Here is a 24,981-nt window from a genome sequence, read left to right as displayed (position 1 = left end):
TTAGTGGAGCCCTAAACTGGAAGTAGCCAGTCTCTAGTGTGCATGCTCTATAGGCCAAATGATGCGTAGGCAGCTCTGATCATCTGGGTATTTTATACAGTGGAAATAGAGCTTTTTTGGCTTCATATGCGCATGATGGCCCGCCTCCAACGCTGTATCCGGGTGTCTTATATACATCCATAGCTTATACTCTGGCTTGAATAAATATGGTTTAATGACCAAGACAGTCAGAACACTGTAAATGTATCCTCCTTCATAACATCCTCTGTACTCATATTTTGGGATGTCATATTTGGTTATTGCAAAAGTAGCTACTTTGTGTTTAAAGTGAATAGAACAAGGAAGTATGTTTTTTACCAGCGTCTGGAGCACAGAGACTGGAGGCGGAGACTTGAAATCAAGCTGAAATAGCCTGTAGCTCTTACTTACCTCCAGCTATGTCACTGTCACGTTAAATGCTGGAAGAACACCAGATTTTGCAGGTGTGAACTCAGCTCACTGTGTCAATTCAGCACGCACCAATGAATTAATTGATTCAATCAATTACATTTACCATCAACACTGATTGGATGTCCGCATAAAAGGTGGCAAATTCTACTTTACAAGAGACGAATACAAAAGAAATGCATTTGAGAAATGCAAACATGTTTTTTGCCAAGTTGTCAAATGTTAAATGTTATCTGAACTTCAACAGCTGTAGAGCTTTGTCTAAATAAAACAAAGTCTAAATTGGAAAATCATGATTTCGGTCCGAACTGTGTGGTGAGTTACATTTGTGCCACATTTCGCCACCAGCCAAGTGATCCAGGTTCTCCACTGTTGTTAATGTTAAACAGGTGACTTTGTGAGCAGAGCGAACCAGTTAAGCTTAGGTAATCGTCACGATGAGCTCATTGTCTCCTGCTGCGGTTCACTGGAGCCAGAAAAGCAGATTTAGTGCAAAAAGGTCCTCTGCTGCGGGCATGTGACCCCCGACTCTCAACCCCACCGCAGCCAGCTGTCACACTCTGCTCTGCACTTTTTATTCTCTTCTACTACTTAACAGAAGAGTCTTTTTAAATATGTTGCCTCTGCTGCTGCTGCTGCTGCTGCTGCTGCTGCTGCCTGAGTCTGAGTGTTACTGAGAGGTGAAATGAGGTGCTGAACGAAGCAATGCGCACATAGCTCTACAATAAAACAAGCTTTTACCCAGTTAAAAAAATAAATCATGCTTTTTGAGGGAGAGGCTGCGGCAAGTACTTTTATATGTTGAACGAATGCTGACTTTCAAAGTAGTACTTGAATACTCATTCCTAGGAGTGACTGGGCAAAACACTTATTCGGTAGCTACATGCTGGCATTTACTATTTACAATATGTTTCACATTAAGTCCCATCATGGCCACATTTCAGCAGCAGTTAAAACACCATTTGGTCATTATTTTTTTAAGGGATGCACGGTATTAGATGTTTTTGCTGAGATCGATATGCTGATATATGATAACTTATTTGGCCGATATCTGACAGCGATATCTATGTATTTACTTTTTTCTAACACCTTATTTTTAACAATCATCAAGTCTCTTGTAGTGAAATTAACACCATATTATGCAGAGTCTTATCATGATGGCTCACCAGCAGATGTAAACATAAATTACAATGCTTTTCAGCCTATGTAGTATTTATTCATTTTGAAAATGAATAAATCAGCATGTTGGCTAATTATGATATTCCATTTTAAAACCAATATCGGCCAAAGACGTACTGATATTATTCTGCATCCCTAATTTTTCTGGACATTTTGTTTTTTGGTATAATAACCTTATAGATTAAATTGCGCTCAACTTAATTGTTTTCTTAGAGTGGTTGTCACTTAAAGATTTGTTGACTAGTCTAATTTTAAATTTCTGTTTAAATGTCAGGGAAATTAGTCGTTAGGAACATACCTGGTACATTTTAGTATGAACAGCCTGTTTCACATTAAGCTCCATTATCTCCACTGGTGGAAACCATGATGTAACACAGTGACAAGCTTCCTTGGCTTTGCTTTTATTTAAAAACCCTTTTAGCCCATTGCAGTGATTTTCCTACTTTAACTTTAGTTGAAAAAGTACATGCCTGTTTGTTTATTGGGTAGAAAATACCCTCTGGCCTCTTCAGCTCTTAAAACCTTTTCAAAAATCAGATTATGTCAACATGCTTTGTTGTCAAGCTAAAAACAAAGCTCACATAATAGAAAGTTATTTTGTAGACATCTGGCAGCAACAGTCTATTTTTTAAAAAAATTCCCTGAATATTTGAGTCCTCTCTTAATATGTTGATTATATTACAGCAAAGGAGGCTATTCATGTCTTCTTCTCCTCTTTTCCTTTATTTTCGCCTCTCTGTTGACTTCTCTGCTCGCACTTTCTCCCTCCCTCTGCCTCCGCAGCCATCTGCTAGAGACAGAGGGAAGTGGCGAATTGTATGAGGTTTTTTTTTTAAGTACAGATGGAGGGGAGGGGATAAAGAGACAGGGTCACCAAATCTCTGACCTAATCTCATCTGGGCAAACTGGAGCAGTGGCAGGTAGAAGCATTTAAATCCAAAACACGTTTCCAAAGAAACCTTTAAAAAACATGTTAGTAGATTTAAAAAAAAATCACACCATGGAAACAGTGTGCGGTGGATGTGCACTGGCACACGTGCTCATACTCACTTGACACTTGATAGAATAATGAATCCGAGGATTAGCTTCGTTGTTAATCGCACACGATATGCCAGGCTACAGATGATGGACATGTAGGCGCTGAACTGCTCCGCAGTCATACATGACTCCCGTATGCACAACTGTAATCACAATCAGAGTCAAAATCCCTTTAATCGCCGTGTACAATACGCATTCAGCCATGATAATACACTGTGAGCTGACACACACCACAGGGATTACAGGACTTCTCTCTCTCTCTCTCAAACACACACACACACACACACAGTGACAGAATATCTCAACGTATTACATGTTTCTTTTCTGTCTTCAGGATACGAAGATGGGCTTTGGCATTGCAGTGTCTGGGGGACGAGACAACCCGAACGAGGAAAGTGGAGAGACGTCCATCGTAGTATCTGACGTCCTGCAGGGAGGACCTGCTGATGGCTTGTTGTTGTGCGTATTGTTGTTTTTTATAATATAGATTTAAGTTTAGTGTCAACAGAAAGAGCTTGAAAAGATCTTGAATTTAAAATAACACTGTCCTATATTTTGACCAAAGTTTTGTCATCAAGCCGATATAATTTAACTGCTTGTAATTCAGAAGTAGTTCATCTGTTTCTTTATTTTTACTTCGCTCGTAGGCCTATGTCAGTACGGCTGCATTGAGCATGACTAAATGAGCTGACTTTTCATTGTGATTTGTTTTCCTCTCTCTAGTGGTACGCCAATATAACAGCTTCACTGAAAACTTAAAGTGAAACTCAAGTTACAGCTAGCTTTGCTTCCTCACACTTTTTTCAGATGGTTCTGACATTCAAATATTTTTTACTGAGAATTTTGCACAATTATAGCAAAAAAAGTGTGATAAATAACCTTTCACTGAAAAGACTGGAAATAATCACATAAGTTATGTGTCATGAAAAGTTACATTTCAGATATTTGTATAAACCCTGTAACTTACACTTTTTAAGTTCAGCATGTTAAGCTCATATGAATGTGTGTTTGTGTTTAGTGAAAATGACCGAGTGATACAGGTGAACGCCATCCCCATGGAGGGGGCCCTCCACTCCTTCGCTGTCAACACCCTCAGGAAGTGTGGCAAAGTTGCAAAAATTGTAAGTACAGCTTTGGGTTTGTTATTTAAAACTTTTTCTTGTTTGTTAAATAATAACAAGCGTTCATTTAAGTTGCACACCGTGTCATGTGTTGTGGTTTTGCAGCTGGCTTGTTATTTAATCACATTTACTGATCCCTCACCTCTCTCTCTTTCCTCTCCCTTTCTCTTCTGTTAGCTCCCAAAAAAGGCTCAAACTAATTCAGAATTATAATTTATTTAAAAAATTAGGATTATTTATTTGTTTGTTAATGTGACCTCTGACCTTTTTGTGCTTACTGGGAAATTGTTTGTCTCTGTTTATTAACAGACAGTCAAGAGGCCCAGGAAGGTTCCTGTCAACCCCCTAAACCGTCCCCCATCACCTGATGACAGAGTCTTCAACAATGACTACAACGAAGATTACAACTATGACCAGGACCGCCGCAGTGTGTACAGCGCCCGAAGTGGAGGCGGGCGAGACCCAAGTCTAGAGAGGGAGCGCGGTGGGGGCGGCTACATGGATTCTGGCTACCATACACGTGAGCGTGACTACGACAGGGACTATGATCGTCGGGAGCGTGGCAGGAGCATAGACAGAGACCTGAGCCCGGACCGGCAGTACAGGAGAGACGGCAGCAGAGGTCGCACTTTGGACAGAGAACGCAGCCCGGAGCGCCACCACAGGAGTGACTACGCGCTCGACCGCGACTACAGTCCGGACAGAAGGTACCGCAGCGAGCGTGCGTTAGACAGAGACCACAGTCCAGATCGGCGCTACCGCAGCGAGCGAGCCCTCGACCGGGATTACAGCCCAGACAGACGCTACCGCAGCGAGCGAACGTTGGACCGCACAAACAGCCCAGACCTGCGCTACAGGCGTGACAGCCCGGCACGAGGTCATGGACGGGACCACAGCTTCGAACGAGGACGTGAACGCATCCCCAGTGACCCAAGAAAATACGAGGAGCCATTGAAGAGGAGTGGGAGCAGAGACCGTCTGGAGCGCTCGCCGTCACCTGCAGCCATGCCCATCCCTCTGCCCCGCCCCAACCGGGACCTGGAGCCACTGGAGAAACCCCTGAATGTGCTGCTGCTGAAGAACCGGCCCAACGAAGGTGAGAAACTAACAAACATTCTTACTAGTTTCTATTGTTAAGCTTTTAGGATCCATTCTGACAAACAAAATAAGTACCTGGTACATTTTCTTAAGCATAAAACAAGGCTGGGTGTCTTTTTTTGTAGGCATTACAGCCTGTTTTCGTGTTGATAGCCTAAAAAAATTTTCATTTTTTGTCATCTTTATCAGAGTACGGCCTTCGTCTGGGCAGTCAGCTTTTCATCAAAGAGATGACCAGCACAGGACTCGCCAGCAGAGACGGGAACCTGCAGGAAGGAGACATTATATTAAAGGTACGTTCAGGGTTTATCCTTTAAGTGCAGAATGTGAATAAGCTTTATGTCAGAATATAAATGGAAATAATGATTATTTTTATCATTGATTATTGTCTGACTCTTCCTTTATTAACTCATTTGTGGTTGCAACTGACTTGGGACAGCCTTTTTTTTTGTAATGGTGCAAAATGCCCCATTAAAAACAAACTAAAAATATAGGGATTTTCACAAAGATTTACCGTTGTTAAAGTGTGATTTTGCATGTGATGTAGAAATTTCAAAGTTGTACTTTAAGATACTCGCCCAAAGCTGTCTGCATCAAATTTCATTAATTTCATTTTCATTAATCAATGCTTAAAGTAATCCTTACATTTCCAGTTATAAAAATAAAACATGTTTTGCATGTCATCAACTAAAGTGTGCATCGCACATGCACGGGCTGGTGCCTTAAATTTTACCAAACCTTAAATGTGTAGCTAATCTTGAATCTGCCTAACACAGCTAGCTATGGATTACATATCCAAACGTTTTGGAGGAAAATAGAGAATTAAATGTTGTGTTTACAGATTAGTTTGCTTCACACTGTTTTTTTTTGGTCGAAATTGTCTTGTTTGATTGTAAAGGTTGCTGCTTTAGACCAATAAAAACAAACGCTGTGGCATTTTCCTTTTAATATTAAACACTATCAGCACAAATGAGTTCATATTTAGATTCTAACTTCTATTTTTTTGAGTTTGGTCATTTAGGATGCTGTGTTTGAAAAAAAAATAATCAAAAGACAAAGATTTCTTGTTTGCTTTTTTATATATATATCTATTTATAAGTGTCAAACCTCTTATCACTCTCTAACTCTCCATAACAGTACTTTTTGTATACATAACTGCATCTTTCTAGTAACTGCAGTGATAAGTGTCTGATTGTGTCCTGATCCCTTTTGCTCTGTCAGATTAACGGTACGGTGACAGAAAACCTGTCGCTCAGCGACGCAGGGAAGCTGATCGAGAAGTCCCGCGGGAAGCTGCAGCTGGTGGTGCAGAGAGACAAACGGCAGGTGCTGATCCGAGTCCCCCCGATGGTCGACAGCGACTCGGAGCTTGATGGTGAGAGACTCTCGAAACTGAAAAGCAGCAGGTCCTACCCAGAGTAAAGGCAAACCTGGCCAGTGTCCGCCATCATCATAAATAAATCGCATGAACTTCTTATGAATCAACTGTAGAGACGTTGTTGCTGTTGTTGTATTTGTCCATTAAACATGTCTCATCATAAAATAAAAGTTTTACTAACACATCAGTTTATATTTAATGTGTACAAATAGCACCATGAGCTAACCAGTGATTCACCCAACTATCATCATTATTTCCTCACTATCGCGATTACTCACCCTTTTATACCTGGTTTTAATGTCACATGACCGGGTGGTGTGCTGTGATTGGCTGAAACCAATCTAGATAAGTGGTGTGAGTGGATTGTTCACTGACCAAATGTTTGCAGGGAGGAGGGGGAGGGATAGCCGGAAGAATTGTGACCCACTTTGTCTGGTTTTAGGACTGTGTGTGTAAATATGTGTGTAAGAGAGAGTGTGTGTTTCTGCATGTGTGAAAGTGCTCACTCGCCTCCGGCAGGGTGATCTAATCCGCCATCATAATCCTGCTACTGGATATGACAGAATTTCATTATGTTAAAGTTGGCACAGCAGCAGCCATCCAGCATCCCTCCATGTAGAGACCGCTGAGAACAATAGGTATTGATTGTGTGCGTGTGTGAGGAGTTTCAGCTCTGCCAGGTTCAAATCACCTGAAGTGCATCTCTTTAATTCTGCTTCGTAATGGATTGCTTCATCTATCACGCCATGCTAAAATACACGGGACTGCAATATGGTCTTTTCTCTAAACGTCAAGATCCTTGGAGCTGGTAATGCATACAATGATTGGGCTTACTCCACTTCTTCATGTTGTTACCTTCATTTGTGCAACACCTTTGTGTGTGTTTGTGCCTTCTCCTGCTTCCATTATCCGTGGGCCATATGAATCATGCAAAATTTGTGTTATGTAATTTCTAAAACACAAGTGCATCAAGGAGAAATTAAACTTTTCCTCTTGCAGACCTTGTTCATTGAACATGAAGACCAAATGAAACCCAAAGACCTCGCAGACACATAAGTTGGTTCAGAAAGGTTGTGATAGTTTTAAACTTGTTTGTTGTGTGTTGCAGATATCTCCGAGATCGAGTCGTACCGCTCCTACTCTCCACAGGATGACAGACGCGGGCATCACTCTGACCTCTCCTCCCACTCCTCCAATGAGCGGCTAAGAGAGAAGCCCAGGTAAGGTGTCATTAAGGGAATATTTAAGATTTTTTGAAGTGGGATGGTATGACTTGATTGACAGACAACGATTTCCAGTGGGGAACTAAAGCAGTTTTATCACTCACTCTTTATTCATTCTGAAAAAAAAACCCAGTAATTTAACATCACTGAAGATGGGAGAGTCTGATCCACTGCTGCATCAGTCAGTTAATTTATGATATGATATTGTGTGTCCTATCCTGTGTTCAGCGAGCTAAAATTTCCCCACAGGGAGTTTTAATGTACGTGTTTTGTTAAACACAGCAGAAAAAGAATCAGATCAGGATAATGCAGGATTAACAGATCCATCACATTACATCAAATCACGAAGAATTGCAGAGGCGATAATTATGATTTTTTTCTAGCCCTGGGTTTAAGTATGACGAGGAATTTCTTTGCATTGACTAAATGCAATAATATTTGAATGTACCCAACAGAGTGACATATCAGAGATTGGACACATTATCTTATTTGTGGTATTACCAGAGAGGATCCACCCAACAGGCTGGCCAAAATGGGCGCCATGCCGACGCCATTCAGAATTCCTGACAGGGCTGTAGAGGACACGCCCCCTTTGCCGGCAGAGAGGGAGGAGATGCGGCCAGAAACGCCACCAGGTACAAACATCTGAATATTTTGCACAAAGCTTTGGTTCTAAATCAGTTTAGTAGATGTAAAGGTGAATGCTGCAATTAAAAAAAAAAAAAGAAAAGTTGATTTTTGTGTTTCTGCAGCACCAGCAGCCACAGTAGCCCCGAGGGTTCACGTTCCTCCTAAGGTGCCTATAAAGCCAAGTATAGAGGACCAAGACATATATGGGTCAGTATACCAATACACACATTAATATTCAGGATGACAGTGTACAGATAATTGATGACTTATCTGTTTTATCAGTGCTCAGACCCATAGGAAATGTAATTGCACATTGAATTACTAATTTTCTCCTTTCTGTATGTATGCATATAATGAGATGTCGCTCTTATTGTCCAGGGCAAACACAGTGATGGTGCGTTTCCAGAAAGGTGACAGCGTGGGTTTGAGGCTGGCAGGGGGAAATGATGTTGGCATCTTCATCGCTGGCGTTCAGGAGGACAGCGCAGCTGAGCAGGAGGGTCTCCGCACAGGAGATCAGATAATGAAGGTGACATTGATTAGGATACCCATTAGACTCTAACCAGGTTCTGTGTACTCTACTGTAAACACAGTATAAAGACAATAGACAAAGGCAACATTTAAGTGATTAAAAAATAATAATTACGGCAGTGCACTGCTACGGTTCACAGCACGCAGCTGCTGCAGAATGAATATAGGAGAAACACTGAAATGGTTATTTGGTGTTCACATTCTCTCATGGTTTTTCTTGTCTGTGTCGTCTGTTTCAGGTGAACAACATGGATTTCAGAGGCATGGTGCGTGAGGATGCTGTCCTCTACCTCCTGGAGATTCCCAAAGGAGAAGATGTAACCATTCTTGCACAAAGCAAACCTGAAGGTATTGTCCTATACCATGTAGACATTGGCTGCTAAGGTTACTAATAAGAAATATAACTCCATTAACAACAAAATGGTTAAAAATAAAAATAAAAACAGTAGGAAATATAGGAAACCGTGTGCTGCGTGAAAATATTTCAACCATGTACTTAACTTAAAAAGAATTAAATAAATGTTTTTTGCAGTGGTAGTCCAAATAAAGGAAGGTAGTCAATATATAGATTATTTACTTAACTGGCCAAAACTATAATTTCAAGTGGGGTTTCATCTGTGTAGCAATAAAAATATAGATTTTTGGATACATTTACAGATATATTATGTGTAGACAGAGAGTAGTGGTGGGCCCATAATTAAGCCATGTGGTACACCAAATCCACTTTACAATACTGTGAGGTTAGGTCATTTATTTAATTATATTTTTTTGTTTAGTTTTGTATCCTTTATTGCTATTTATAATATGCCTTGTGACACTCACTGAATATGTAGGCCCAAAATGAATTTTGTTTTACCTTCCTGTTTCAGTGTACAAGGACATTTTAGAATCTGGCAGAGGCGACTCTTTTTTCATCAGGACCCACTTTGAGTACGAGAAGGAGGCTCCACAGAGCCTTCCTTTCATCAGAGGAGAGATCTTCAAAGTGACGGACACACTTTATGATGGCAAACTGGGCAACTGGCTGGCAATCCGCTCTGATAAAGACAACCAGCTCCTGGAGAAAGGAATCATCCCCAACAAGAGCAGGTGTGTGTGGGCAGGGGTCGTGGTTATGCTGGTTATTTATGTAGGGTTAAGTGTTTGTTAAATGAATTTGCATGATATGTGTGCATCTGATATCTTTGTGTTAGCACAAAGTCTTGTTGGCCTGCAAAATCTGTATCTTATAAACAGCTCTACGGTCCAAGTTTATAATCCTCTGCTTCACCAAGAGTCACTATAAACATATACTATAGGGAATTGTTTTTAGACGTTATGCTGACCGAAGTGCCTTTTTATTTTGTCTCACAGAGCAGAGCAAATGTCCAATGTTCAGAATGCTGCTCGGGCAGCATCGGGCAATGACAGAGGAGACTTCTGGAGGCTGAGAGGTCAGAGAGCGGCGAAGAAGAAAGACTTACGCAAGAGCCGAGAGGACCTGAGCGCAGCTCCAGTCACCACAAGATTCCCTGCATATGAGAGAGTGGTCCTACGTGAAGGTACCTTAAAACATTATCCACAATTTTAGTGGTAAAATTTTTTTGGCCATTGTGTGTTTTTCTTTCTGCTTGTGAATTAATTTATATCCTATTTCATGCTTTGTTCAGCTGGTTTCAGGAGACCTGTGGTGATTTTTGGGCCCATTTCTGATGCAGTGAATGAAAAATTGGGCAACGACATGCCAAATGATTTTGTTGTCGCCAGTAAGTGCTCATCAGTCAAAGTTGTTTTAAACTGTACTGTTGTACAACGTATATCATGAACATAGTTAAAATTGAGCATCTTAGGATGGCTACTTGTGAATTTTCAGAGACGGAGCCCAAAGACGCAGGAAGTGAGAAATCCTCTGGAGTAGTGAGACTAAACACCATCAGACAAATCATTGAACAGGTACAGTATATATATTTATATATATATATTTATGGTAAAAACAAATGCAGGTTTATAAACTACAGTTAGATCATCTAACATTCAACCACGTCCTCGTGCCCTCAGGACCGCCATGCCCTGCTGGATGTTACTCCCAAAGCTGTGGACACTCTGAACTACACCCAGTGGTATCCCATAGTCATCTTCCTGAACCCAGACAGCAAGCAAGGTGTCAAGACCATGAGGAACCGCCTTTTACCCGGATCCAACCGCAGTGCTCGCAAACTGTATGAGCAGGCCGTCAAGCTGAGGAAGACCTGCTCACATCTCTTCACTGGTTTGTTATACTGTGACGTACTCAGCAGCAATTATAATAAATGTATAAAAGTTACAATGTGCTGTACACGGCTACCATCTGCTGTCAGTTTAGGATCTCATGAGCCAGCTGGAACATTTACAAGAAGTCCTACAGGCATTGAACACAAAATGACTGTATCTGCAAAAGCTTGTTATTTTTTAACACGTGCGGTGACTCATTTGGATTCACACATGTTGACTTTGTGATTAATGGGCTAACTGTTGTTTTTTTGTTCATTTGCATGCACGTTCAGCGACAATCGACCTGAACTCGGCCAATGACGCGTGGTATGGCAGCGTAAAAGATTCAATCCGGGAGCAGCAGAACAGAGCTGTGTGGGTGTGTGAGGGCAAGGTGAGTCTTATTACCTGTGTGAATGACACACTGCTGCAGGCACTTTTCAAAAGTTTACATGGGGGTATATATATATAACTTTAATGGGCTCCAGAAATACGCAGTTATAATACAAACTTTTTTATGATAACTGTGCGAGTTGTGCGGTATAATTAATCCAGTATTGAGTCTGTGTTGTCATTTCTTCTTCTCAGTTGGACGGTTCAGAGGAGGACCTGGATCTCCATGATGACCGCATGTCCTACCTGTCAGCAATGAGCGCAGACTACCTGAGCATGGACAGCCGCCTCACCAGCGACTATGAAGACACAGCAGATGAGGGCGGGGCTTACACTGACAACGAGCTGGACGAGCAGTTGGATGAGCCCCAGCCAGTGTCGGCCATCAGTCGATCGTCAGAGCCCGTAATGCCAGACGAGGTAGGAATGCTGATTCATGCTGATGCTGCATGAAATACTGTGCAGTGTATGACCTGACAAATTCTCACCATCGATGACGCATTTGTAAAATCTGTGTGTTTCCATAAACTGACCCTCACAGCCCTACTGTGTGTGTGTGTGTGTGTGTGTGTGTGTGTGTGTGTGTGTGTGTGTAGAAATCTCATCCTGAACCTCGGGCTCGTATGAGGAGGTCAGGGAGCAAAGAGGTGCTGAACAGAGAGCCCAGCCCCCCCCCCCCCCCCCTGCTTTTGTCCCTGAACCCCCAAAGGTGAGATTCTCCCTCTTCCTCTCCCTCTCCCAAAAAAGCTCTACATCAAACTATCCGTACTGCCCAGTATTGAGTGAAAATTAAGCCTTCAAGGGTAACTTTGGTATTTGGACAATTTGAACAACAATTTTTAATGATTCTTACTGCAGTGTATCCACTTAGGGCATCAGTGCACTGTCAGTCAACACCCATTAAAAGTGCTTTTTTGTCACTGAAAGGCTGACTTTGACCCAATTTTTCCATGTTTGTGTGCTGAAGTGACTAATAGGAGCAGTGACAGCGTCGCAACTGGCAGTGTTTAAACGGGCGTCAATTTACATCGACTAAAGGTGCTTATTTTGTCACTAACAGGCTCTACATTTTTTCTTAGTTTCCGACCATATTACTGAAAAGAAACAACAGATATAGACCTTTTTGTTAAAGAGTAACATCATTTCATTTAAACCAGAAACGGCCTTGTTTTTTATCATCGTGAAACAAACGTAATTCAAAAGTTGACAAAAACAAAATAAAACTCAAAAACTTTCTTAGTTCATCTTTCCACTGTTGTGACAATAACCTTCTCTGATTTGGACGAAATAAATACTTAATTTAACTAGTTGGCTCTATATACACAAAAATGACTTTATTTGAAAGGATTGTGGTGGGTTTGCCGATTTTGATTTTGTGGCTGTTTCTAGATTAACAAAATGGTTGATTAGATTAATTTACTCTTTAACCAAAAGGTCTCTCTCTGCATTGATCCTTTACATAATGTTGCCAGACACTTAAACATACGATCTGAGCCTGTCAGTGGCAAAAACAAGTGCTTTCATTGGATGTGTGATATAAGGTCCAGGCTAAAAAAAATACCATAGTTACCTTTTAAGTAAGCTTTGCAGGTTCCACCATTGTTTGAAACTTTTTTTTTGATTTTGCCTTTGACAAGTTGCCGAATCAGAGCTGAAAAATCAGTCTTTCCAAGATGGTGCAGTCTGAAAAAGGAAATCACACTGATAAAAACTCAAACAAAATTTAATTTACATCAGTAAGGATAGTTTTACCTTGTGTCACACTTAAGCTTTTCTATCTGAAGGTGTTTTAATTTGAAGGAGCACGATGCTGTTGCAGACCATCCTCACCAAAACATTGTCTGGCAGCTAAAGGTTTCAAATGGTCCAAAATATCACAAACAGACCTTTGCTGTGACAGGTGCGGGCTCAGACTCGGACTGACTCATCGCGGAGCTATGACTCACACTCCAGCAGCACCATCAGCAGCGATGCAGCGGGCGTAAACAAGCCGCCTCCCCCTCCTGTGGCCCTGAAGCCCACCGTCCCCCGTCTGAGCCAGCCGCCAGAGGAGCTGAGCCCAGAGGAGGACCCGGCCAAAAAATCCTTCCTGGGCAAGGTTGGTGTCATCATATCGCACTTTTAAACCAACACAGTACTTGTGCAACAGATTCATATTCTGATCTGTTAAATCTCAAATGTGTCCTTTAAGAAATACTTTTCTTGACTCTTTTATGTTTAAGACGGAGGCTGTGACTCACATTATTATTTATATTTCATTTTCTTCCTCTTTCACTTTCACTGCCTCTAATTTGAAATAGAGAATGGGTGACCAGGTAACTGAATGTGTCTGCATTCGTCGATGTTTATAACCCTCCTTTTAATATCCATGATCACTCATCCATCATAATGAGCCACCTTCACTGCAAATCATCACACTCTGGTGTTCCATTTAACAGTCACTTTTATATAAACCATGCCATGTGGATGTGCAGTTTTTACTATTTACCATCTGAAATGGAACCATTAACACTTATTTTTCTCTCAGATTAAAGCTTTTGAGAAGATGGACCACCTGGCTCGAGCTCAGAGGATCCTGGAGCTACAAGAGGCAGAAAATGCTCGAGTCAGTACTGTTTTTATTCGTATCACTGTCTGAACCTGCATATGATGTGAGACTGAGAATCATCTCAGGGCCCGTGTGTTTGTAGCTGAAAAAAAAGTATTTTAAATAAATATGTAGTTTTTTTCTTATTGTATGTACAAAGGGCATCTTTGTACCTCCACCTCATAAAACAGTTTTTAAGGGATATTTTACTGATTAACAATCAGGTCTGTGTCGCAGTGGCGTGGGGCGTGTATGCAGATGAAAGGCGCCCCCCATGGCGTGAGCTAAAGCCCAGCTATATGATGCGAAAAACGTCATTTTGTGATGCATTTTGCGTCATCCGGCAGATTTTTTTTTTATGTCACCTTGTAGCCAAAGTGGAAAATTACACTGCAAACAGGGTATTAAAACTATCTGAAGCCTGAGGGTTATTGCTCACAGGGATTATTTTTTACGTTTAACCTGTTATTTGAAACTTAGGCCATGTTTCATATAAACATCCATTATTATAATATTGCATATGTGACAGAAAAAAGGAAAAGCATAATAGGTCCCCTTTAAATGCATTTTTACATAGATCAAACGAACTTTGTCCTCTGTCTCTTTCACTGAAATTGCTAAAAGAGATTAGCTCTTTACAGCTACCAATAATTCTTTTATTGTACGGTTGACTTGAAAAAATGTGTATTTTTCCTTTACATATACAGAGTTGAATAAAGCTGCAAAAACACTTCTAGCCTCTTGGGGTCCATGTTAGGATGTCTTGTGGTGTTTGTTTTATTTTGTATCCGTTGTGACATATCTGGGTCTATTCTCTTCTCTCTGCACAGTTGGAAATCGCCCAGAAGCATCCAGACATCTACGCCGTCCCCATAAAACTGCCAAAACCCAACCTCAACCGTCCTCAGCCAATAGGGTGAGAGCATCACTCATCACAGTAAAAATGACATCTAAGTATTAAGATGTTGTAGGTGATTAAGTTTTAGTGTTACGAAAGGAAAAAGCTGAATTTCTGTCTTTGTGTCTGCGATCAGTTCAAGCTCCAATCCTGAGCAGCAGACTCCCTTCAGGCCGCCGTACTCGGAGTCCAGAGGCTACGAGGACGATGAGGCGGAGTACCGCAGACAGCTGGCCGATCAGACCAAGAAAGGATACTACAACCCGCAGAAATACAATGACACTGAGCTGTAAGTTGAAAAACTAGTAAGTAGCATCATCACTGCACACGGTGTGATCACTCTCTCGTCACCACTACAAGCTGACAGCGTTCGTTGCCTTGGTAACAGCTCATGCAGCTTTGCCTCGATGTAAACTCTCAGAACTTTTTGTTTGTATTCAGATTCCTGGAAAAATATCTTTATAATACTGTTGTCTCGCTACTGTACAAATATCCTTCCTATCCTTCCAGGACACACACACACACACATATTCTTATAAAGAGTGTATTTTGACAAGTTTACTGTCTGAAAAATGAAAAATGGCTGATTTTATGACTTTTCAGACATGGTATTTCAGTGTATGTATTTTTATTTTCCACCTTAATGCTAACATCTAGCTCCAGTTTTTGTCTCTCGTGAATTACCATTGCATTTGAGTTTACCTTAGATCTGTATAATAACGGCACTCCCAATGAACGGTCCAGCTCCAAATATAGAACATTTATTTGTGGCGGCTGATGTTTTGATGCTGGAGGGGCCAAACAAATAAATTTATATGTTGGAAACCATGCTTTACTTTTAATGCCAGTCAGTGTTGTTTGGCAACATTTTTGGTTTTTCAAATTTTGCCAGGTATATATTATTCAGAAGAACTTACCTCTGTTACTGGACTGTAATGGAAAAGCAGAGAGCAAAAACTGGAGCTAGCACTAAGCTGCAACCAAACCATAGCTTTGGTACTGTAGACTGTGTACAGTATCTAGATTTTACATCCTATTTTGTGCATTTTTGTGTGTGTGTGTGCCACCAATGCTCTAAACTTTCACACTGTCAACTGGCTTGTTTTCGGGAATGCTCATAGAAGAACAATGTAAGAATCAAACTGTGTCAGTGCAGGTGTCAGCAGCTGAGCTGATGTCAAACAGGTGTTAGTCTTCCTCTTTTCTGCCAAGTCAAGATTTATTGTACCTCTCTACATTCCTGATTGGACATTTATATATATATACACTGTAATACGTGTGCAATCTGGGAAGCGGCACACTTTTAAGTGCCTTGTAACTCTGATGTTAGCTTGGTAAAAATATTATCCACACAGGGTTCTTAAATTGACAAAACAATCTCATGCTTACTAGCTAAGAAAAGACGTCATGTGGATGTCATAATTACATGATAACATGTCCGTCGTGAATGCATTGCACTTTGATAAATTAGGGAGACTGTGTGGGTGCATGTAAAGCATTTCTGAATTTAAGTCAGCAGGAAGAGGCGGACCAGATAAATGATGTCAAAGATTTCACTGTCAGAATTTATCATGATAAGATGATAATGTGAATAATTAAAGGTAAAATGTGAAGGATTTAGTGGCATCTAAGTGTTGAGGTTGCAGAACTGCTGAGCACTCAGAAGAACCATACTGACCAATGCAAAAACGCAAATGACCCTTTCTTGAATCAGTGTTTGATTTGTCCCTTCTGGGCTACTGTAGAACAGCACGGCGGTCTTTCTTACATAGGAAAGAACCCGCTCTGTATGTAGTTATAAATGACTCAATCAGAGGTACATACGTGATTTTTATTTTCAGGTGATTATAAACTCAAAAACATTGTTACGAATATTACATGCCATTTCTGCCAATAGATGCCCTAAATCCGACACACTCGACCTTTAAGGTCCCAGTTGGGTTTATGGGGTGCAGTAAAGCATAAAGCTGATGTATGTTTGTCTTTAACTGCTTAAAAACACAGACAATCACATTGTTCTTGCATATATGTTTTTATATTGAGTATTCACTGAACTTAGTCAAGTCTTTGTACACGGGAGCATCTGGAATGTAGTAATGACAATCAGTTTCTTTTAAATGTCTGTTAGTTTGTGATTTTTCTTATTTTTTAGTTTGTGATCTCCATAGTGTTACAGAACAGACTCTCAGTAAATTTAAATAAATAAATCTCTCTTTTTTTTAAAAAAAAACCAAAACATTTTTGTTTTAACATTGTCTTCTTGGAAGTGTCAAGTTTTTAGTCTTTTGTTCTTGGAACACTTTGGAGAAATGAAGGTGTGGTCCTTGAGGTGCCAAAAAATACATTTGGAAAAACTTAGCACCATTGAGCTAATGTACCAGCTCAGCCACGTAGGATGCAATACATCTTCTGCTGACACAAGCTCAAGCATCTCATCCACGAACAGACACGCTTCAGTCTGTGCAGTGACACGATGGTCTCAGCGTGGTCTGTGAATTATCTTGGGCCATGATATCTGTAAAGAGATGTTGCTGCTGAGTTTTTCAGCTCATGCTTCGACATACTATAATATGTCGTTTTTAGGTGTTTTCTGGGCATTTCAAAATTTGACATTTTTCAACAAACTATACATGGTAATTTTGAGCCATTTTTTTGACATGCTAAATTATGATGTTTTTGGCATTGTGGTAAAGCATCATGTCCACCCTGTTCTGCTAATTAGTACCTGATCAGGAACTGTGCGAGAACCCTCTTTAAATGTAAGAAATTATTTTTCTGCCAAAAAATCGCATTTTTGGAGGTATAGACATGCTCAAAAATTCATTAAACTTGGTATGCACGTACGACCTGGCGAAATGGCCGAAAACCACATAGTATAGTATGGCAAAAAATGTCAAATTTTGACATGACCAAAAAAATGGCTAAAGACAGCTTATTATGTCTTGTAGACACATGTCATACAATAGCGTGTGAAAAAAGGGCCAAAAGAGGCCAAAAACTTCACAATTTAGCAGGTTAAAAAATGGCCAAAACCACATTGTTTAGTATGGTGAAAGACGTTCAAATTTGACATGTCCAAAAAATGGCTGAAAAACGATATATTATAGCTTAAAGAGTTGTGTCATAGCAAACTATTTTGAAAAAAAAAAAGGCAAAAAATGTCATAATTGAGCATGTCCAAAAAATGGCTGAAAAAGACATGTTGTTGGCCTTTTTTATAGCTCGTATAGATGCGCCATAGCATAACATGTTGAAAAAAGGGCGAAAAATTAATTTAAAAAAAATAACATGCCAAAAAATGACCGAAAAGGCAAGGCTATAGTATGGAAAAATGTTAAAATATGACATGTTCCGAAAACAGCTGAAAACACCTCAAAACAGCATAAAATAGCATGCCGATAAATGCCATAGCATAGACTTTTGCAAAAATAGCCAAAAAGTTAACATTTTAGCACGTTGAAAAAATGACCGAAAAGGCAAGGCTATAGTATGGAAAAATGTCAAAATATGACATGTCCCAAAAACAGCTGAAAACACCTCAAAACAGCAGAAAGTAGCGTGCCGATAAATGCCATAGCATAGACTTTTGCAAAAATGGCCAAAAATTTAACATTTTAGCACGTTGAAAAAATGACCGAAAAGGCAAGGCTATAGTATGGAAAAATGTCAAAATATGACATATCCCAAAAACAGCTGGAAACACCTCAAAACAGCATAAAATAGCGTGCCGATGAATGCCATAGCACAGGCTTTTGCAAAAACAGTCAAAAAGTTAACATTTTAGCACGTTGAAAAAATGACCGAAAAGGCAAGGCTATAGTATGGAAAAATGTCAAAATATGACATGTCCCAAAAACAGCTGAAAACACCTCAAAACAGCAGAAAGTAGCGTGCCGATAAATGCCATAGCATAGACTTTTGCAAAAACGGCCAAAAATTTAACATTTTAGCACGTTGAAAAAATGACCGAAAAGGCAAGGCTATAGTATGGAAAAATGTCAAAATATGACATGTCCCAAAAACAGCTGGAAACACCTCAAAACAGCATAAAATAGCGTGCCGATGAATGCCATAGCACAGGCTTTTGCAAAAACAGTCCAAAAGTTAACATTTTAGCACGTTGAAAAAAAATGACCGAAAAGGCAAGGCTATAGTATGGAAAAATGTCAAAATATGACATGTCCCAAAAAACAGCTGAAAACACCTCAAAACAGCATAAAATACCGTGTTAATGAAAGCCATAGCATAGGCTTTTGCAAAAACAGCCAAAAAGTTAACATTTTAGCACGTTGAAAAAATGACCGAAAAGGCAAGGCTATAGTATGGAAAAATGTCAAAATATGACATGTTCCAAAAACAGCTGAAAAACACCTCAAAACAGCATAAAATAGCGTGCAGATGAATGCCATAGCACAGGCTTTTGCAAAAACAGTCAACAAGTTAACATTTTAGCACGTTGAAAAAATGACCGAAAAGGCAAGGCTATAGTATGGAAAAATGTCAAAATATGACATGTCCCAAAAAACAGCTGAAAACACCTCAAAACAGCATAAAATAGCGTGCAGATGAATGCCATAGCATAGGCTTTTGCAAAAACAGTCAAAAAGTTAACATTTTAGCACGTTGAAAAAAATGACCGAAAAGGCAAGGCTATAGTATGGAAAAATGTCAAAATATGACATGTCCCAAAAACAGCTGAAAACACCTCAAAACAGCATAAAAAGCGTGCCGATAAATGCCATAGCATAGACTTTTGCAAAAATGGCCAAAAATTTAACATTTTAGCACGTTGAAAAAATGACCGAAAAGGCAAGGCTATAGTATGGAAAAATGTCAAAATATGACATGTCCCAAAAACAGCTGAAAACACCTCAAAACAGCATAAAATAGCGTGCCGATAAATGCCATAGCATAGACTTTTGCAAAAACAGTCAAAAAGTTAGCATTTTAGCATGTTGAAAAAATGACCGAAAAGGCAAGGCTATAGTATGGAAAAATGTCAAAATATGACATGTCCCAAAAAACAGCTGAAAACACCTCAAAACAGCATAAAAATAGCGTGCCGATGCCATAGCCATAGCATAGAAATTTGCAAAAAAAACGGCCAAAAAGTTAAAATTTTAGCATGTTGAAAAAATGACCGAAAAGGCAAGGCTATAGTATGGAAAAATGTCAAAATATGACATGTCCCAAAAACAGCTGAAAACACCTCAAAACAGCATAAAATAGCGTGCAGATGAACGCCATAGCACAGGCTTTTGCAAAAACAGTCAAAAAGTTAACATTTTAGCACGTTGAAAAAATGACCGAAAAGGCAAGGCTATAGTATGGAAAAATGTCAAAATATGACATGTCCCAAAAACAGCTGAAAACACCTCAAAACAGCATAAAATAGCGTGCCGATAAATGCCATAGCATAGACTTTTGCAAAAACAGCCAAAAAGTTAACATTTTAGCACGTTGAAAAAATGACCGAAAAGGCAAGGCTATAGTATGGAAAAATGTCAAAATATGACATGTCCCAAAAAACAGCAGCTGAAAACACCTCAAAACAGCAGAAAATATGAGCGTGCCGAATGCCATAGCATAGACTTTTGCAAAAACAGTCAAAAAAAAATTTTAGCACGTTGAAAAAATGACCGAAAAGGCAAGGCTATAGTATGGAAAAAATGTCAAAATATGACATGTGCCAAAAAACAGCTGGAAACACCTCAAAACAGCATAAAAGCGTGCCGATGAATGCCATAGCACAGGCTTTTGCAAAAACAGTCAAAAAGTTAGCATTTTAGCACGTTGAAAAAATGACCGAAAAGGCAAGGCTATAGTATGGAAAAATGTCAAAATATGACATGTCCCAAAAACAGCTGAAAACACCTCAAAAAAGCATAAAATAGCGTGCCGATAAATGCCATAGCATAGAAACTTTTGCAAAAACGGCCAAAAACACAAAATTTTAGCATGTTGAAAAAAATGACCGAAAAGGCAAGGCTATAGTATGGAAAAATGTCAAAATATGACATGTCCCAAAAACAGCTGAAAACACCTCAAACAGCATAAAATAGCGTGCCGATAAATGCCATAGCATAGATAGACTTGCAAAAAAACAGCCAAAAAACCAAATTTTAGCACGTTGAAAAAATGACCGAAAAGGCAAGGCTATAGTATGGAAAAATGTCAAAATATGACATGTCCCAAAAACAGCTGAAAACACCTCAAAACAGCATAAAAAATAGCGTGCCGAGACACGCCATAGCAATAGAAACTTTTGCAAAAAAACAAAAAAACAAAAAAATAGCATTTTAGCAAAAAAAATGACCGAAAAGGCAAGGCTATAGTATGGAAAAATGTCAAAATATGACATGTCCCAAAAACAGCTGAAAACACCTCAAAACAGCATAAAATAGCGTGCCGATAAATGCCATAGCATAGAAAGGCTTTTGCAAAAACGGCCAAAAACACCAAATTTTTTTAGCATGTTGAAAAAAATGACCGAAAAGGCAAGGCTATAGTATGGAAAAATGTCAAAATATGACATGTCCCAAAAAACAGCTGAAAACACCTCAAACAGCATAAAATAGCGTGCCAATGAATGCCATAGCATAGAAACTTTGCAAAAACAGTCAAAAACACCATTAGCATTTTAGCATGTTGAAAAAATGACCGAAAAAGGCAAGGCTATAGTATGGAAAAATGTGTCAAAATATGACATGTCCCAAAAAACAGCTGAAAACACCTCAAAACAGCATAAAATAGCGTGCCGATAAATGCCATAGCATAGAAACTTTGCAAAAAAAAACGGCCAAAAAAACAGTTAAAAATTTTAGCATGTTGAAAAAATGACCGAAAAGGCAAGGCTATAGTATGGAAAAATGTCAAAATATGACATGTCCCAAAAAACAGCTGAAAACACCTCAAAACAGCATAAAAATAGCGTGCAGATGAATGCCATAGCATAGAAATTTTTGCAAAAAAACAGTCAAAAAGTTAAATTTTTAGCATGTTGAAAAAAATGACCGAAAAGGCAAGGCTATAGTATGGAAAAATGTCAAAATATGACATGTCCCAAAAACAGCTGAAAAACACCTCAAAACAGCATAAAAAAGCGTGCCGAAGAAATGCCATATAGCATAGACTTTTGCAAAAACAGTCAAAAAACACAACATTTTAGCACGTTGAAAAAATGACCGAAAAGGCAAGGCTATAGTATGGAAAAATGTCAAAATATGACATGTCCAAAAACAGCTGAAAAAACACCTCAAAACAGCATAAAAATAGCGTGCCAAAATGCCATAGCATAGAAAACTTGCAAAAAAACAGTCAAAAACACAAAATTAGCACGTTGAAAAAAAAATGACCGAAAAGGCAAGGCTATAGTATGGAAAAATGTCAAAATATGACATGTCCCAAAAACAGCTGAAAACACCTCAAAACAGCATAAAATAGTGCTAAGAAACACCATAGCATAGAAAGCTTTTGCAAAAACAGTCAAAAAAAATTAACAAAATTAGCACGTGTTGAAAAAATGACCGAAAAGGCAAGGCTATAGTATGGAAAAATGTCAAAATATGACGTCCCAAAAACAGCTGAAAACACCTCAAAACAGCATAAAATAGCGTGCTGCAATAAACGCCATAGCATAGACTTTTGCAAAAAAAAGCCAAAAACACAACAATTTAGCACGTTGAAAAAAAAAATGACCGAAAAGGCAAGGCTATAGTATGGAAAAAATGTCAAAATATGACATGTCCCAAAAACAGCTGAAAACACCTCAAAACAGCATAAAAATAGCGTGCCGAAACATGCCATAGCATAGAAACTTTTGCAAAAAACGGCCAAAAACAACATTTTAGCATGTTGAAAAAATGACCGAAAAGGCAAGGCTATAGTATGGAAAAATGTCAAAATATGACATGTCCCAAAAACAGCTGAAAACACCTCAAAACAGCATAAAATAGCGTGCCGTAAATGACACGCCATAGCATAGAAACTTTTGCAAAAACGGCCAAAAAACACCAAAAAATAGCATGTTGAAAAAAATGACCGAAAAGGCAAGGCTATAGTATGGAAAAATGTCAAAAATGACATGTCCCAAAAAAAAGCTGAAAACACCTCAAAACAGCATAAAATAGCGTGCCGATAAATGCCATAGCATAGAAACTTTTGCAAAAACAGGCCAAAAAACCATTTTAGCATGTTGAAAAAATGACCGAAAAGGCAAGGCTATAGTATGGAAAAATGTCAAAATATGACATGTCCCAAAAACAGCAGCTGAAAACACCTCAAAAACAGCATAAAATAGCGTGCCAATGACACACCATAGCATAGAAAAACTTTGCAAAAACAGTCAAAAAACACCATTTTAATGCATGTTGAAAAAAAAAATGACCGAAAAGGCAAGGCTATAGTATGGAAAAATGTCAAAATATGACATGTCCCAAAAACAGCTGAAAAACACCTCAAAACAGCAAAAAAAGCGTGCCGAAGACACGCCATAGCATAGAAACTTTTGCAAAAAACCAAAAAACCTGCATGTTGAAAAAAATGACCGAAAAGGCAAGGCTATAGTATGGAAAAATGTCAAATATGACATGTCCCAAAAACAGCTGAAAACACCTCAAAACAGCATAAAATAGCGTGCCGAGACATGCCATAGCATAGAAACTTTGCAAAAAACAGTCAAAAACACCATAAAAAGCATGTTGAAAAAATGACCGAAAAGGCAAGGCTATAGTATGGAAAAATGTCAAAATATGACATGTCCCAAAAACAGCTGAAAACACCTCAAAACAGCATAAAATAGCGTGCCGAAACACACCCATAGCATAGAAAAACTTGCAAAAACAAAAAAACAAAACATTTTAGCATGTTGAAAAAATGACCGAAAAGGCAAGGCTATAGTATGGAAAAATGTCAAAATATGACATGTCCCAAAAACAGCTGAAAACACCTCAAAACAGCATAAAATAGCGTGCCGATAAACCATAGCATAGAAAATTGCAAAAAACGGCCAAAAACCATGAAAAGCATGTTGAAAAAATGACCGAAAAGGCAAGGCTATAGTATGGAAAAATGTCAAAATATGACATGTCCCAAAAACAGCTGAAAACACCTCTCAAAACAGCATAAAAATAGCGTGCCGAGACACGCCATAGCATAGAATTTTGCAAAAAAAAACAGCCAAAAACACCATTTTAAATTTGCATGTTGAAAAAAAAATGACCGAAAAGGCAAGGCTATAGTATGGAAAAATGTCAAAATATGACATGTCCCAAAAACAGCTGAAAACACCTCAAAACAGCATAAAATAGCGTGCAATGACACGCCATAGCATAGCATTTTGCAAAAAAAAAGTCCAAAAACACATAAAAGCACGTTGAAAAAAATGACCGACCGAAAAGGCAAGGCTATAGTATGGAAAAAATGTCAAAATATGACATGTCCCAAAAACAGCTGAAAAACACCTCAAAACAGCATAAAATAGCGTGCCGAAAGACACGCCATAGCATAGAAACTTTGCAAAAATGGCAAAAACACCATTTTATTTGCACATGTTGAAAAAATGACCGAAAAGGCAAAAGGCTATAGTATGGAAAAATGTCAAAATATGACATGTCCCAAAAACAGCTGAAAACACCTCAAAACAGCATAAAATAGCGTGCCGAGAAACGCCATAGCATAGACTTTTGCAAAAAAAACGGCCAAAAACACCAAAAATTTTAGCATGTTGAAAAAAATGACCGAAAAGGCAAGGCTATAGTATGGAAAAAATGTCAAAATATGACATGTCCCAAAAACAGCTGAAAACACCAAAAAACAGCATAAAATAGCGTGCCGAAACAATGCCATAGCATAGAAACTTTGCAAAAACAGCCAAAAACACCATAAAAAGCATGTTGAAAAAAAAATGACCGAAAAGGCAAGGCTATAGTATGGAAAAAATGTCAAAATATGACATGTCCCAAAAACAGCTGAAAACACCTCAAAACAGCATAAAATAGCGTGCCAAGACACGCCATAGCATAGAAACTTTGCAAAAACAGCCAAAAACACCATAAATTAGCATGTTGAAAAAAAATGACCGAAAAGGCAAGGCTATAGTATGGAAAAATGTCAAAATATGACATGTCCCAAAAACAGCTGAAAACACCTCAAAACAGCATAAAATAGCGTGCCGAAACACGCCATAGCATAGAAAACTTTGCAAAAAAAAACCAAAAAAAAAATAAATA

The 24,981-nt window shown here is 39.0% G+C and overlaps 1 protein-coding gene across 1 annotated transcript in view; it reads left to right on the top strand.

Annotated features, from left to right (window-relative positions):
* The window catches only part of LOC121959680 (tight junction protein ZO-2-like), a 35,532-nt gene extending 19,873 nt beyond the window's left edge, over window positions 1-15,659 (top strand). Inside the window, 23 exon segments of the mRNA XM_042509131.1 lie at window positions 2,999-3,123; window positions 3,683-3,785; window positions 4,095-4,881; window positions 5,073-5,176; window positions 6,105-6,258; window positions 7,370-7,481; window positions 7,989-8,119; window positions 8,237-8,321; window positions 8,493-8,643; window positions 8,885-8,993; window positions 9,515-9,734; window positions 9,999-10,186; window positions 10,295-10,390; window positions 10,498-10,577; window positions 10,683-10,893; window positions 11,168-11,268; window positions 11,463-11,687; window positions 11,864-11,941; window positions 11,944-11,976; window positions 13,168-13,365; window positions 13,795-13,872; window positions 14,685-14,770; window positions 14,889-15,659. Coding sequence (XP_042365065.1) covers window positions 2,999-3,123; window positions 3,683-3,785; window positions 4,095-4,881; window positions 5,073-5,176; window positions 6,105-6,258; window positions 7,370-7,481; window positions 7,989-8,119; window positions 8,237-8,321; window positions 8,493-8,643; window positions 8,885-8,993; window positions 9,515-9,734; window positions 9,999-10,186; window positions 10,295-10,390; window positions 10,498-10,577; window positions 10,683-10,893; window positions 11,168-11,268; window positions 11,463-11,687; window positions 11,864-11,941; window positions 11,944-11,976; window positions 13,168-13,365; window positions 13,795-13,872; window positions 14,685-14,770; window positions 14,889-15,045 — 3,612 coding nt within the window. The 3' untranslated portion in view covers window positions 15,046-15,659.
* The last annotated feature ends 9,322 nt before the right edge of the window (window positions 15,660-24,981 follow it).

Source organism: Plectropomus leopardus, chromosome 20 (genome assembly GCF_008729295.1).
Source record: "Plectropomus leopardus isolate mb chromosome 20, YSFRI_Pleo_2.0, whole genome shotgun sequence".
NCBI classification, from domain to species: Eukaryota; Metazoa; Chordata; class Actinopteri; order Perciformes; family Serranidae; genus Plectropomus; species Plectropomus leopardus.
Note: the sequence above shows the minus strand (reverse complement) of the source record. Positions and strands in the feature narration are given on the sequence as shown.